Source organism: Rhipicephalus microplus, chromosome 5, assembly GCF_043290135.1.
Source record: "Rhipicephalus microplus isolate Deutch F79 chromosome 5, USDA_Rmic, whole genome shotgun sequence".
NCBI lineage: Eukaryota > Metazoa > Arthropoda > Arachnida > Ixodida > Ixodidae > Rhipicephalus > Rhipicephalus microplus.
In genome coordinates, this window is record NC_134704.1 from 124,354,808 (window position 1) to 124,371,462 (window position 16,655).

At 50.1% G+C, this 16,655-nt stretch overlaps 2 protein-coding genes across 4 annotated transcripts in view; one reads left to right on the plus strand and one right to left on the minus strand.

Annotated features, from left to right (window-relative positions):
• LOC119174258 (sulfotransferase 1C2-like) overlaps positions 1-16,655 on the plus strand; it is a 265,196-nt gene that overhangs the window by 6,403 nt on the left and 242,138 nt on the right. The window lies entirely within an intron of this gene.
• Positions 6,243-16,655, minus strand: part of LOC119174260 (thromboxane-A synthase-like) — a 42,185-nt gene continuing 31,772 nt past the window's right edge. For all 3 annotated transcript variants that reach the window (XM_075895910.1, XM_075895908.1, XM_075895909.1), the window contains exons 14-15: positions 9,675-9,840; positions 6,243-6,964 (exon numbers count right to left, since the gene is read on the minus strand). In XM_075895910.1, coding sequence (XP_075752025.1) covers positions 6,887-6,964; positions 9,675-9,840 — 244 coding nt within the window. In that variant the 3' untranslated portion in view covers positions 6,243-6,886. The remainder of the gene's footprint in view (positions 6,965-9,674; positions 9,841-16,655) is intronic.

The window sequence follows — 16,655 nt, forward strand, 5'->3', positions numbered from 1 at the left end:
GGTGAGCGGCTGGTCCGACGTTCTGGATTATGCTCTGCACTTGTCTCAGCATGGCAGGACGGGGCATAGGGCGCACGTTCGGAGTGAGGTCCACATCATAGAAGCTTGGTCGAGGGGATGAGGTCCAACGGCTGCGGAAATGGCGAGCGATGTGTCCTATCCGATGGAACGTGAAACATATGGGCCAATCATCATGAGTGCGCCATTCAGCTGGATTTCGTCGTGGCGCGAAGGGTGCGGTTCGGAGTGGCAGCCGCAACGACTGGAGTAGCCGAGCTAGAAGTAGCAGGGGCATTTTGGTTAGGTGGCGAAATGGCCATATTCGCGATCTCTTGGCGAACCACGGCCTGTATACTGAAACAGCAGCGAGGTTGTGTCCTGGAGCAGTGACACTAGACATAGCGGATGCCATAGCCTTGAGTTCCTGACGGACTATTCTGGTGACGTTTTCCGGCGCTGGTGGTTGATGTAGTGTGGGCAAATCTTCGCAGGAGGACGTAGCCGCCGTGTTGGGAAGGCGGTCGAATCGGTGAACGATACACTTACCTTTCCCTGTTCGAAGCGACGAAATGCTTCAGCGACCAACTCCACCGTCGAGCAGTCCTTGCACTGCAGGAAATTGAAGGCGTCATTAGCAATGCCATTCAGGATGTGTGTAACTTTGTCCTCGTCAAGCATGTCCTTGTCGACCTTGCGGCACAAAGCCAACATGTCTTAGATGTACGCGATGTATGGCTCTGTGGATGTCTGGGCACAAGTCGCAAGCTCTTTGCGGCCACGTGTCGACCGAAGGGTTTTCCAAATAGATAACGTAATTTCTGCTTACAGACGTCCCAGCTGATTAACTATTCTTGATGCGTCTCGCACCAGAGTTTTGCCATGCCACGCAAATAGAAGATGATGTTCGCCAACATAAGCGTCGGATCACAATGGTTGCTGCGGCTGACGCACTCTTGCAGAACCAGCCATTCATCGACGTCTATGCCACTTGTGCCGTTCAATGGACTTGGGTCACGAGGTTGCACTACAACGATCGGCTGCGGGGCTAACGGATCTTGTTGACGTTGAGTAGCCTGGTCAGTCATCGTGGTAGCTGGGATGCGCCGTCCGTGGCGAAGATCCAGCTCCTGGGGCTGTATAGCGAGTGGTACCCCGCACCTTCCACCAATGATGTTGCGGGGAAAAAAGTATACGCGATAAATATATCGGCGAGCAAATGCGTAGAACGCTGCTATATATATATATATATATATATATATATATATATATATATATATATATATATATATATATATATATATATATATTGTGATGTAACGCTGAAGGCAACCTTTATTAGGCCCAGAAGACACGATGAAGCGACCATGCCCAAGGCACAGAACTCAGACAAGCCAAGTTCGCTCAGCAGATGAAGATGACGACCACTCATGATGATGAATATGTGTAAAGATAGTAGATGTGCTTAATAAATGCCTACACTAACTCACCCCCCCACCCCCCCACGTGAAAGCGGTGATCCTGACCGCAGTTCTTGGCTGCAGTTTAAAGCGAAGATGAACGCCGTATGAAAGGCTTCATGCGGGATACGTTGACTATTTCTGCTGCCCTGTAGCGGCGGTCCGTCGGAAGAAGAACAAGTACCACGCGATAATTCACAGGAGACGTTCGCTCCAAGACAGTGTAGGGGCCAATAAAACTTAATTGAAGTTTCTCGCACAGTCGAGGAGTGCGAATGGGTGTAAGAAGGAGGACTTCGTCGCCAGGGCTGAAAGGCACGGCAAGATGAGAGGCATCATATTCAAGCTTGCGATCCTGTTGTTTGGCTTCAGTGTTGACGCGAGCCAGCTGGTGGCAATGAAGTAGACGAGACACGCATTCTTCACATGAAGATCAACATGGTTTGACAGGCGCAGAGAAGAACGAAACATCGAGGAAAGAAGAGGGGAAGCGACAGTGGACGAGGTAGAACGACGAGTAACCGGTTGTGCGCTGTAAAGAGGTATTATACGCAAAAGTGACAAATGGCAAAATGGTGTCCCAGTTTCTGTGGTCCGATATACATCGCTATCATATCTGACAGTGTACGATATATATATATATATATATATATATATATATATATATATATATATATATATATATATATATATATATATATTGTAACGACGAGAAATAAGAGACAACGCCTTTGCTGCAGGCCGGCTGTTCTTATTCTGACTTCGTCTTCCTCGGCTTCCGTAACCTAGCCTGCGCCCTTGCCTGAGCCCCACTATTTATTATCATTACACTCGGCCCCGACTGCGAGCCTCGTGGGCTACCGACAATGTCTCCGGTGGGCGGCATTGACTATTCCGGGGTGGCCGGGCTCGGCCAAGCTGATATTTCACATGGAAGTTTGTTGAAGGAGATTCCGGAGGACGACACTGGCTGTGACGTGATGGTCGGTGCAGGCGTCGTCCACGATGGGGCCAACGCTGTTGACTTGGACAAGATGCCGCTAGCAGGAGATACAGACTCCTGCAAAGTGGCCGCGTTGGTTTAATCTCGTCGGTTTGAGCATCCTGTCGCAGTCGTGTTACAAATGCTGGAAATAGTCCACGCTGCACCGTCACCTGCTGCACTGAGCGTCGGCGCCTGCGTTGCTTGCGGTGTGGCAAGGGGCGTCGGGGTGTCTTTGTAGTCATCTGAGAGCCGAGTTCAGGTTGCAGCTTGAGAGGCAACGCGTGCTCTTGCAGCACTGCCTTTGTCGGACTCATGCCCAAGCTGTTTATTCCTATAGTTTCACGTGCAGTAGAGCCTTCATTGTGAGATGACCTGTCACTAACCGGAAGTATTACCTTCTCTGGTAGGTCTTTGTTGACAGTGACTTTGAAGGAGGCGGCGCTTAGCGTGTGGCAGACGTCCGCACACTCGGCCACAGACTGACGTGATATCAGGAGATGTCGCTTCGAAGTGAGGGTCAACACTGTAGGGTTGTTCGTCCCAGGGTAGGTGGTTAAATTGGCTGTCGGGAAGCTGCAAAATACAGCTGAAGCCGCGAGGGTGGTCTCCTTCTGGGATCTATTCTCGGTAGCGGTCGCGTAAGACTGGGTGGTCGTGGAGAGGTGATGGTGACTCCGTCCAAAAGCAGCTATGAGCTTGTCACTCCAGTCCACCCAGGACGTCTGCCGCACGCCTTCGTATCGATGCCAAGCCGCGGCAGCATTCCGAAGGCGGTCTATGGCCATGCCCCACTTCTTTTGGTCCGTCCACGCTGCGTGATCTCCGACAGCGTTGACGGTTGCCACCCATTCCTTGGCATCGTCCTGGAAGCCGCGAAACTCCGGTAGCTCGAAGGAAATCGGCGATGGCGGGACTGCGGGCAAAACTCCGAGATGTGCCCACGCCAAGCAGTTCACTTGCTCTGATACCTCCGTGAGAGAACGCCCGAGATTGCGACGGTTCTCGGGCGAGCTTACCTCGAAGTTTTGTGAGGCGGCCGCAGCCAACATGGCATTGAGTGCGCACAATGTTGGCAAGATGGCAGGACATAGCTGGGAGCTCGACGCTATGAGGGCGTTGGTCGTGACGCGGAGTTGCGCGATGGTATGCTGCAGCTCCGCTGCGCTGTCGTGTGATCCGCACGAAGAGCCAAGGCCCGCCTCTGCGGAGGATACAGTGACTGCGGTACTCGAGGTGGTACAATTGCTGACCAAGGACGCGTGGACGGCGTCCCTTGGAAATCCAGCTGTGGTAGGAATCGTGGACATGGGTTCCAGGGCGCTGGAAGCGTCAACGACGTTCCCAGGCAAGCGGAACCCGTGTGATGAGTTGTGACCTGGTACTGTGGCGTAGATGAAGCGGTCTTGCGCCGCCGGGTAGGCCTCGACGCCGTACACGGTGGGTGCTTGAAGCGCCGACAGGTTGCCAGGTATGGAGGAGGCATGTACGCCATCCCTAGGTGAGAGAGGCCCGTGCGCATGGTTGCCGCGACGTGTCGCGTCCCAGGACAAGTTTCCCGGAACCACAACGGAGGCCTGGACGCCATCCGTCGGTGCTGGGATCGATGCTGGCCGCGACGGACGCCTTGCGGGTTCCATCAGCGAAGAAGCGTGACGGCGTTCCTTATCGTGAACTGGTACCGGTAACGGGTGCTGGAGCCGCCGAGGAGGCCTTGACGCCGTCCCCGAACGGTGGTGTCAGTAAACAGCTGCCGAGGAGGGTTTGACGCCGTCCTCAAGCGACGCTTACTGCGGCTGCACGTCGGCGGGCGTTCTGGATGACGAAACCGAGACGTAAGCCGTTTTCTTCGTCGACTGCGCCATTGTAACGACGAGAAATAAGAGACAACGCCTTTGCTGCAGGCCGGCTGTTCTTATTCTGACTTCGTCTTCCTCGGCTTCCGTAACCTAGCCTGCGCCCTTGCCTGAGCCCCACTATTTATTATCATTACAATATATATATATATTTTTGTGAAGAGGAATGCCCGCTACTGCTGCGACATCGACACGTTGGCGCGAGCTATGGCTGCCTGGTTGCTGCTGCGACGCTGCCCATATACTCGGCCTGCTCTTGCTGCTTCTGTACCGATGCTGCTACCGCTTTTGACCTTACATTTACATTTTATTTTGGTGGAGGTACTGTGGTCTTCCCCAGTCCTGGAACTGCGTAGCCAAAAGCTGCCGTCCGTCATGCCTGACGGCGCTGTCTTCACACCCCCATCGGCTTCGCCACGCAGGGGCTGTCGCGGTGCCAAGCTCTTGCGAGAACCAGACATCTTCAGCGGCACCGACGAGAAAGACGTTGAGGATTGGCTGGAATCTTATGAACGAGCCAGTTCTACTAACAAATGGCATGATCCGCGAAGCTTGGTACCGTGATGTTTTATTTAACGGATGCTGCCAAGCTATGGTACAGAAACCATGAGGCGGATATCCCCACTTGGGCGACTTTCAAAGCCTGCATCGCAGATGTTTTTGGACGCCCTGGTGTGCGCAAACTTCGCGCAGAACAACGTCTACGAAGCCGGTCCCAACAAAGTGGTGAGACATTCACTAGCTACATCGAGGACATCCTCGACCTCTGCCGGCGTGTCGACCCGACGATGGCGAAGTCTGACAAGGTACGACATATCATGAAAGGCATTTCCGACGATGCCTTTCAAATGCTGCTCTCAAAGAACCCTGTTACTGTCTCTGAGCTCATCGAGCTGTGTCAGAGTTTCAACGAGCTCCAACGACAGCGTCTTCTCACGCGACGCCCTAACGTCCCGGATGACACACTCTCAAGCCTAACCACCACCTCTGACCTTGAGTCCCTGCTATCGCAGATCAAGGAGTTTGTTCGTGGTGAAGTCGCTCGTCAGCTATCACTGCTATCTACAGCCGGCCAACCACCGTCACCTCTGCCAGCAAACATTCGCCAGGCCATCAAGGAGCAAGTTTGCGCGGCTCTGCCATCTGCTCGTGACACTTCACCGTCGCCGACCCCCCGTTGCCTGTGCCGAGGTAAATGCACCTCTAAGCTGCCACTCGACCACCTCTTCAGACTTTTACGTCACTGCCATCAGCCGTGCCACCGCGACCCACTCCTAGGTTCGCTCAGCCAAGGCCCCTGCAGAGTAGTGGACAATGGCGTACACCCGACAATCGGCCAATATGCTTTGCCTGTGGCCTACCTGGCCATAGGCAAATATATATATATATATATATATATATATATATATATATATATATATATATATATATATATATATATATATATATATATATATATAAAGATATCTTGGGTGCAAGGTGTTCTTTTACGGTCAGATGACACCCATCGTTAATCCACGGCAATATAAAAATAAACATCGACAGACATTCAATATGGAACAGATGAAATGAATGCCATGTCGCATTATTTTTTTATTTCCTCGTGAAGGTATAGCGGCTGCGTTGCTTTTATCATTTGGTACTTTTTTGGTACTTTTTTGTTTCTGTTTATAGATTTGATTTTTTACGTTTCCTACTTTCAGCTTTTTTTATTGCGTTATTTATTATTTCTTTGTTGTCAATGTTTTATTTCGTTTCGTTCTGAAATCCGAAGTCACACATATTACCTTGTTACAGAATGCGGGCGGATGCCGCCTGTGGGACATTAGTTTCAGCAACCACGCATCAAGGGTCCTCCTGAAGAGATTTACAGAGCTAATACGGTGCCCCTTTCTGATATGCTGTGTTTCATAGTTACACGTTTCCATTGACGCGATTGACGCAAAATAAAACCAACTTGCACATTGCTTTTATTGAACACTTGTAGCACATACGCACGCAGCGTGTCGTGTTTAACACAAAGTGAGCTCCAGCTCAGATATCACAATGTTTACACGTGCTTCGCGAGAGTCCTTGCATGGAGATGTAAATGATCGCGGTGTGTTTTGTCGACCACAGTTTGGAATGGAATCCTCGCACTGGTTGTAGAACGACTGAAGAGACAGTGTTGTACGCTCTTATAAAGCAGGCAAGTCATTGAGCTAGTGAGTGATTCTTGGAAAAAGGAAAAAGGCACCTAATTTCTGTCTGCCTCTTGGGCGACACGGCACAGTGTCTCGTAGAGGAAGAGGGGTAAAAAGAGTGGTGGAAAGATGTAGGTGAAGATAGAGGACAGGCAAGCGAGAGAGAAAAAGGAGATAGGAATGTTGGGAGTCGGTCGAAGAAGTCCGAGGACGGGGCACCACACGGCGAGAGCTTCACGGCGTCAGGAGGTCGCGGAGGGCGAACCAGTCGGCGAGAGCTACGCTGGCCTCGGAAGTCGTGGATGGCACAACCGTTTAGCTTGAAATCCTCCGAGCAACTCTCAAGTCACTGAGATGGACAACGTGTGGAGGATCTGTCTGTATAGTTGCTTAGTGGTGATGGAGTTATCACAGTGGGACGGCCCTGACCTTGACACCGCTCTTGATCTTGAGGATGATAGGATTCATCGCAATGTTGGGTGGGTCCTGAAAACGAAGAAAAAAAAAATAAACGAGCTTAATGGCTGTTTTTCTTCGATATAGACAGGGCAACAAAGGAGAAAATTGTCACATCTGCTTGCTATATTAGACGACAGTAGCGTGCTGAAATATGCACATTTCGTCTTTTTAGTGGACCGTTAATTGATCTGAAAGTCGCCTCACTTTCGATGGAGGCGAAAATGCTTAAGGCCGCGTGTACTTAGATTGGGCTGCACGTTAAGGAAACGACGCTGATTTCGGTCCACCAGCTATCGCTAGAGCATCTTTCGTAGTGTTGTTGAAGTGACGCCAACAGTTGGTTGATTGTAGGTGAAAGACGCCGTCCGCGTTTGTGCTCCTGCTTTTTCGTGGGCCGATTTCAGTCGCCTCGCGCGACATGCTAATATGGATGAGTGGCGTCATCTGCTGTCTTCTTTAGAACTATTGGCAAGATGGCGGTAGTAGAGCCGCCATCTTTATGACTCATATGTGTGTTTAGAAAAAGTTGTTAACGATCTAGAGTACCAGGTAAGGTACTCGATCGACTATGGGTGAGCATAAAGCCGTCCCGTGGGCCTCACACTTGATGCCGTTGTCAGATAGAAAGGAGACCCTGTGCCCGTAGGCGCTTGGTCTCAGTCTCACGTAACTCATCAACCCATCATCATCCATGTGCCTGTACTGACACTCCCCCTCCCCCCTGGGTCATATGAGGGGGAAGTTTTTGTTTCGGGCAGACGGCCATACTCTGGCAAGGGGGCCACCGCTCGTCTCCAGGCGCCAAACAGACGTGGCCTGCCTCCCAGCGTACAAGCCAGGGACACCCAACATAGAGGCTACCCTTCGGTGCGGTAATTAAATCACGACATACAAAGCGAACGTACCCTGGCAAGGTAGGCTAACGCAGTGCGTGGGGCACGCTGCGGTCACAGTCAGTTTCGTGACCGCTATTGCCCAGCGAGACACAATTCATCCCTTGGGGACTACGAGACTACTGTTTGGTGCAAAAGCCAATGCCACTGCACGCAAACCAAACGTACCCTGGTGAACCAGCACGACTAAAAGCCGGCTTAGCCCTTCACGAGGAAGGGGGCGATCCTCCGCCTCGACGAGTACAGTCGCCGAGCACGCAGAAGGGGCCAACACAGACCTTGCGGGTAAAGCCTGACAAGGCGACCGCAGCGCATGCAAGAACCAGGCGAACCACCACACAAACTAAACTCTGGGGCACACTAGGCCTCTTCGTGAAAACTTATAGGACACCATCATTGAAAATTAGTGGTTATCTGCCCTCCAGACTCACTAAAAATCACTGCTGGACGGTGCCACATCCAATAAAACTTCTTGGCACCTAGGCGCTACCATTCCTGGTAGAGAACGAACCATACCTCCTTCCGCACTTTTGCGAGTACTTCGTGAAGCCCGTGTCATCTTCCACCAAAGACGGCACAGCACCATGCCACCCACACTTGGTAGAAGCACTCGACGAGCGGAAGCACGTACCGCTTAACCACCCGTCCCGACTGGGGTTGCAAAAACCGAGCGGTGTCGAAAGGAACACCAGGGTGACCAAAGAAGCTAGCTATATTTATCCTTTGATGGGGGGCGGCTGATAGTGCACACAGAGAGAACATGTGAACCAGGTCCTCCATACTGCCACAAAAGGGGAACATTCCTCGTGTAGGAATTTTCGTAAGGGGCCTAAACTTCATGGGCAGGCGCCCTCTGGCCAGGCGGTACACGAATTTAACGCGCTTGGCGTCCAGGAAACTGGCAGTAATGAACTGCCAGTTAGGACTATGGTGGGACAGGTCATATTTTTTACAGCGTGCAGGTAACTCTGTAGTAAGTCTATCGACTAGCTCATGGAGTTTGATACTTGTGGTTTCTTTGTTATGGAAGTTTGACGAATTGTAAATCCACGTATTTGTTTTCTCACTTCTTTTCTGACGTAGAAGGTGTCCTTTAACGTATACTTGTATCGCCTCACTTTGTTTCCATGACAGCGCTCGATGCGTCCTATGTCAGACATGCAACGCTAGCCCTTTTTTTTCGTTTTTCACTCGCCGCGGTAAGCCGAGTCGATACCGCAGTGTATTAAATAAAGATTCTAGTGCTCGACTGGTGACTCCAAGGTTGCGGGATGGAATCCCTGCCGCGGCGGCCACATTTCGATTACTGCAAAATGTTAGAGATCCGTGTGCTTGGATTTCAGTGCGCGTCGAAAAACCCGAAGTTCGCGAAGTGCTCCGCTAAACCGACCTCACGTCATAATCGTATTGTAGTTTCGGTGCGTAAAAGCTCGGCAATAATGTCACACTTTCTTGCCAAGTTGTGCTATCGTCTTATTGCTCGTTTGAGTGTTGCCTTGCGCGGAAACGCGCCTATGGACTATAAACAAACTAGCGAGGAAACTTTAGAGACTTCCGATGCGAGTACGTGTACAACGCAAACATTGTAAATTGTTCTGGAACATGCGTGGCTGTTAGCGATAACACTGGGACATTCGACGGCACATGTATAAATGCCGACGCGCATCACCGCTTGGTCAGTTGATCGACGATTGACGCTCTGTTCGCCGCTATCATTGACAGTGGGCATCGCTGTAATCTGTCTTTTCCTTTACTGGTGACAAGTTTGGTCAAATAAACAGTTTCATCACGTTCCTTAGAGACGATGGTATCCTCGCGACGCGCCGTTTCGGGTGCTTTCATACCTTTTCGCTGTTTTCTGTCTTCTCCAGCCGGTACTTCCGCAGGATGTGCGCGAACGTGTACCGCAGCTCCATGTGCGCGAATCGCATCCCGATGCAATTGCGTGGTCCGCTGCCGAACGCCTGCATCGCCATGGTGTTGATGAGGGACTTGTTCTCGGGCAGGAACCTGCGTCACATGCACCGAACAACCGCGTCGTGCCTCGTTTAATTTAGTCACGGACTTCTGTTTTCCGGCTTTCATTAAGACTAGCTTTGAACAATGTAAATGGATGACAAGGCAACGTTTTCTAGTAATTTATACAAGTACTTTCGACGTGCAGCATCGCCTTATATAGGTAGTTGTCGCCACGGCCATAGAGTTTCGTATGAAATTAACTAGAGAGGACTCTGGCGCTGCGATCATTCAGCCATCATGGGAATGATGGCTAGTACATGAATTTGCCTAGTCTTCTTGCTTGCGGCCTTGGAACGTACTTGTAGCTTTGTTTATTGGCTCTGGTATTGTTTCGAATAAAAGAACAAATCGTTGTGAACTTCGTGACCCGATTTGAATTCGTGAGCATAAAAGGTGGTGACGTACAACTGTCCAACACTTGCTGGTTGTCGTTTCGTGACAAAGTAGCTCCGAACCACGCGAAAAACGAAGCCGAAAGTACAAAGATTAGACAAATCCGTGTACCTGGCATCATTCCCATGCTCGCGGAAGCAACGTGCGTTGCAGCTTCCATAGACACTAACACCAAGGCTCCCTCTAGCGTATCTATAGGAAAGTCTATGGCCAATGCAACGATAGCGTACAACACACATCTCCATTAAAAACAAAAGAAACAAAAAACAAAATAGCGCCTTCACGAGAACGCTCATTCAAAAAATGCTGGCAAGTCTAAAGGGCGCCTAAACAAGCCTAAACAACACCTATTGCAAAAAACCTTCAATATACTTTTCCTACATTCGATATCTGCTCCTTGCCGCTTATTTCTTAATATAGCACGTGGAACTTGAGCACTAAGTGGTAAGGCGGTCATGATTTTGAGGTTTTCGACTAGACGATGCCATCCACGCTTGCGCTGTCGCAAATTCAGAAATGCAGAATTTGAATTGAAATCACTTTCTCGCTCACTTATCCGAGACAAGGCAGGTCGGGCATGTGAGTACACGGAAAAGCATGCAGGGTACGAGACAATTACTAACAGATAAGCTTCGTATATTGAGCAATCGACAATCTATTTCTTCATGACGTCACGCGAACGCTGCTGGCGCCAATAATAGTGGCGCAAAGACGGGAAATGAAAGGAGAGAATAATGCGCGCGTTCTCCGTATTTTCGGGGATTGTTTTAGGGTCCTTTGAAATATGAAAAACACTGAGAGAAAGAGGGGACGATGACGAAGTGTCTATTCCATAGAACGCTTGTACCCTTGTCTCAAACTTTCTATTTGTTTTACCGCAAATTCTGGGAGCTGCCGCTCCCTCCTTGTGAAAATGGATGAAGAAGCCTCTCAGGATTTTCGAGGTGGACAACCGCTACGTCTGGCAGCGGCTAGGAAACGTGGGACTACCTCAAGTGGCACAGACAGCGAGGCAACGGAGCTCTACTCCGACGGCTTCGAGTCATCGGATGACGACTACACAGTCGTCATGAGCCGCAATGCAAAAAGGAGACTGCTACGAACATCGTCGACAGTGAGTCTATCCACCGTGCAGGCTACCGCGCAGCGTTGGCCACACACTATACTCCTCATGACTGTGGACCCTTCAGCCAACCTACGGCGGCTTAACAGGCAAGTCCTCTCTGCATACCTCGAACGACTCGATCCAAATGAGATTAAAGACGTCAGGATCAACTCAAGGAAGAATGTTCTGGCAGTTGATGTTCTACACCGTAGTGCACTGCAAAGCCTACAGAACATCTCGGAAATCGACAGTCACAGTTAAATCAGTGATCCCCACTGACGGTAAGGGCAGTGTTGGCGTCATTTATGACGTGGACATTTCCCTTCCCGCTGACAATTTTCCAATCTTGATAAAGCCAACTACAGACGACATCCTCATCAAGCACATCACAAGGCTTGGTCAATCACGATGCCTGATGATTGTTTTTGAGGGAGATAGTCTTTCTTCACACGTCAAAGTTGGCCACGTTCGCCACCAGGTCCGTCCATACATACCGAAGCCCCTACAATGCTTCAGATGTTTCAAGATGGGACATGTAGAAGGAGTATGTACCAACAATGTCGTGTGCCCGCGGTGTGCCGAACCTCATTCAGAAGACAGCTGCCACGCAACTGCGTTCAAATGCTCCAACTGCCACGGCGCTCATAAAGCGTCGTCTAAAGATTGCCCACGAGTGCGAAATGAACGCGCGGTGCTGAAACGCATGGTGCGCGACAATTAAACGCACAGAGAAGCCGCTGCTACTGTCAGACGACGTCGGCGTCACCACAGAAGATCATCACGAAAGGTGACATCTGCTGATAGACACACGTCATCTCAAGCAAGAAGAACTGGCCCCCCATCATCAAGCTCTGCGAAGACAGATACACCGAAAACAGAATCAGTGTCACGACTCCCACCTCGTGAAGAGTGGCCATCACTTCCATGAACACAGCCTGTTTCAGAGGTGCATCGAATCCCGCCAACTTCGATGCCATCACGAACCACTGATGAAAAGACAACTGAGGATCGGCAGGTCATTAACATATTGTAGACCCTTATGAGCGCAATGCGCATGCTCCTAAGCAACATGAACACCCCGTCAGCGCAGAGCGCACTCCAGGTGCTGGACACTTTGAGTCCGGTGCTTGCAGCTCTAAGGTAAAACGATGGCCCGCTACATGTTATCCTTTCGAGAGGAGGTCAAGAACGCATCTGTACTTCAGTGGAACGCCAGATTACTTAGGGCGCGTATGTCCGAGTTCCGGCAATATGTATTCACGAACCAGTACTCCATAATTGTAATTTGTGAACCGAACCTGTCAGCGCACATGAGGCTGTCTGGATAAGAGTGCTTTATGTCTTCTACCCACGGAGAGCGCAGCAAGGTCGTTGTGTTCATACGGCGCGACTTATGTTCATCACCCTGTACCCCCTGACGAAGAAAACCAGTACGTTTGCCTAACAGTAAAAAACAAGAAGACCACATTCACCATCATCGGAGCCTACTTACCTCCATCAAGTCGCCTAGACCGTGAGCGCTTGCGCGGAATTTGGAATTCAACTCTCCAGCCATGGGTGATAACTGGCGACTTCAATGCCCACCACTACTTATGGGGAAGCTCCAGGGTCAACACTAGAGGTAGACAGTTAGTGTCTTTCGCTTCTGAATGTGAACTTATCTTCGTGAGTGATGGCAGCCCTACTTATCTGCGCGGATCGGCCTATAGCAGTTGCCTGGACCTCACTTTTGTCTTACACTCGTTCGCCAGCAGAGTGCACTGGTTTTCGGACTTGGAAACAAGGGGTAGTGACCACATCCCAACATACCTGAGGATTGACGGCTTTCGAAGTCTCAAGTCCTCCAGAGCCGTCCAGTGTACCGATTGGCAAAAATACAAGTTAATCATGGAAGACTATGTTGGCGCTTCACCCTTCAACCTAGAGGACGCAATAAAGAGTGCCCTACAGTCAACCACGCGTTCGCTTCCGGTGATCGCATCTCGCACTGATATGGATATTGATCTCGATAAACTCCGGGCGATTCGTCGTCGTGCAGAACGACGTTATAGACGCACGAAGTCACTTGATGATCTGAGAGTGGCCAGACGCACACAAAAGAAAATACAGCGTCATATGGACAAGTTGGACAAGCAACGATGTGTATCTTTTTGCGAGTCTTTGGATCCCAGAAAGCCTCTGTCACTAATCTGGAGAACTGTCCGGGGTCTTCGTACAACCATTACTCAGTGCTACCCATTAAAATCTCTGGCACTTCACGTATACGCTGCGAAGAGATTGATGTCGCAGATTCTTTCTGTCGAAGGATTGCCTGCGGGTCAAATTCAACTGGGATGAAAACGCCCGACTTTTCTGTATCCTCACGTGATCCCCGAATGGAGATATCGTTTTCAATGGACAAACTAAAGGCTGCGCTTGCTTTGTGTAGACGTTCTTCAGCGCCAGGACCTGACGGCATCACTTACAACGCTCTGTGTCACCTAGGAGATCAAGCTCGGAAGGCACTCTTGCTGCTGTACAACGACTCCTGGCAAACTGACATGGTTCCACAGGAATGAAAGTCAAGTCGCCTGATTTCACTTCTCAAAGCCGGCAAGTCACCTTTGGACATTTCCTCTTACCACCCGATGGCCCTCGCGAGCTGTGTGGGAAAAGTTATGGAAAGGATGATTTTAACGCGTCTGGAATGATACTTAGAGTTTTACGAAATATATTCAGATGCTATGTCCGGGTTCCGACGAGGCCGCTCATCAATTGACAATGTAGTTGACTTGGTGACATATGTACAACACCAGAAGGCCTGCAAACGGTTATCTGCTGCTCTGTTTCTTGACGTTAAAGGGGCATACGACAATGTCACCCACGAAGACATTCTCAGCGCACTAGAAGGAGTGGGACTCGGCGGCAGGATATATGCGTGGGTTCAAAGCTACCTACAGAATAGATCATTTCACGTGCAGACAGAGAATCGCCCTACACCCGAGTATTACTGCAGCCGAGGAGTCCCGCAAGGCGGAGTGCTAAGCCCGACGCTGTTCAACCTAACACTCATTGGACTAGTTGGCAAGCAACCAAGCAGTGTACGACTTTCCATTTATTCTGATGACATCTGTGTGTGGACATCAGGTGTGACTCGACTTCAACTTTGCGCTCGACTTCAGAAGGCAGAATCAGTGACATCGCACCACCTACGCGAACAAGGGCTCGAAATCGCAAGTGGAAAGTGTGCAGTCGTGGCTTTAACCAGAAAACCAATGTCCGCTTACGGCATATCAATTAACGGGCAGTTGGTGTCATGCAGCCGGAGTCACAGGTTCTTGGGAGTCGTAATTGACCAAAACCTGTCTTGGACACCCCACGTAAACTACGTGAAAAAGCGACTGACCGCCATTTGTCACTTATTCAGGTTTCTTGCCGGGAAAAGTTGGGGAATGTCGGTCGAGTCTATGTTACAGCTGTACAAGGTAATATTTATTGGATTCCTGCGGAATAACCTACCTGTTATATCTAACACGTGCAAAACGAACCTGCGCACAATCCAAAATATTCAAGCCCAGGCGCTTAGGATATGCCTTGGTTTACCCCGCTGCGCATCGACAGCTGAAACAATTGCCATTGCACAGGACTTCTCGATCATGACGCACATCACCATTGAAAGGATGCGTACGTACCTCAGGCAACATGCTAGGAATTCTTCCCACCACTTGGCAACCCTCGCTACTGAGAGACCCCGCACGAAATTTAGTGCAATCGCCTGTGCACATCGTGCGTCGTTTACGTCAGGTTTTACGCCTGCTGAGAAACTGGTGTATCCTCCGTGGTGGCTGATACTTCCGCAAGTACGTGTTTCAATTCCAGGAATACAGAAAAAATCAAATTTGCCTTCATCAGCCCTAAAACAATTGAGCTTTAACCTTCTGCACGAAATGTACAATAACCACGTGCATATATACACCGATGGCTCAACCACAGTGTCTGGTTCTGGCGGTGCGGTGGTGATTCCAGCTAGAGGAATCACTCTGCGAATCAAGCTGTCACACGCCACTACGTCTACGGCGGCAGAGCTTGCGGCTTTGCGTGGCGCCCTATATAGAGTACATCAAATCTTAGAGATCGAGTAAATGGGCTGTGTTTTCCGACTCGAAACCGGCCCTACAGAGCATGCAGTCAGTCCTTCGACGAGGTTGCCATGAACAGTTAACTTACGAAGTTGTCAAGCTTCTTCACCACGTCACAGAAACAGGCCACGAGGTCAAGTTTCAGTGGCTTCCTAGCCATTGTGGGATCAGTGGCAATGATTCTGCAGACAACGCGGCTCGCACATCGCACCAAGAAGAGCACATCCTTCCGATTCCTTTGTCAGGGACTGACGCTGCAAAGCAACTTCGTCACCTGGCACGTAGTCTGTGTCTGCAGGAGTGGAACACCCCAAGCATAAGACATACGAGACTCTACCAAATAAACCCTCGACTGGAACTTCGACCTCCATCCGGACTTCGTCGACGTGAAGCTTCGCTTCTTTGTCGCCTTTGGTTGGGGGTTGCCTTCACAAAAGCATATAGAACCCTCATCGCATTGACCGACAATGCGGAATGCGACGTCTGCTGCGCCAAAGAAGACATGGACCATCTGATATGCTATTGCCCTCGATTTGCCTTCGAATGACAGAAGCTTTCGGATGCATTGCGACAATTGGACGGTCGGCCACTCTCTATGCAGATGCTACTGGAACACCATCCTCGCCTTTCGTCGGCTCAGAAAGTAGTCAAAGCTGTCTTGTGCTTTTTGAGGACTACAGGCCTACGTGACAACCTTTAACTTTTGTATAGTGCCACCGCTGCATACGCGCCAGCCAATTGACTGACAATCCTCTTTTTTTTCTCTCTTTCTCTTCTCTTTCCCCTTTCTCATCTTTATGCCCCCTTCCCATTCCCCCAGCGTAGGGTAGCAAACCGGGCATGTGCCTGGTTAACCTCCCTGCCTTCTCTCTTGTTGTTCATCCTCCCCTCCCCCTCCCCCCCCATTGAGAGAAACACTCCTGGCAGAGTAAACAAATATATAAGCTTGTGATTGTGTTTATCGTCTTTGTCCCCGTGTGGTTGCGCGAAAACTACAAGATGAACTTTTATTAGAACTGGTGCGAAGGAATTCGTCTTTGATTGTCTGTGCTGCTGTGTTCACCCGGAAAGTGGCTACTTCCCATACTTAGGTCATATAGAATATATATAAATATTACTGTTTGCTCTTACGGGCGTCGCGTGAAAGTTTTTATTAATTGATCTGCTGTTCATATAGCTCTATCAGTGCT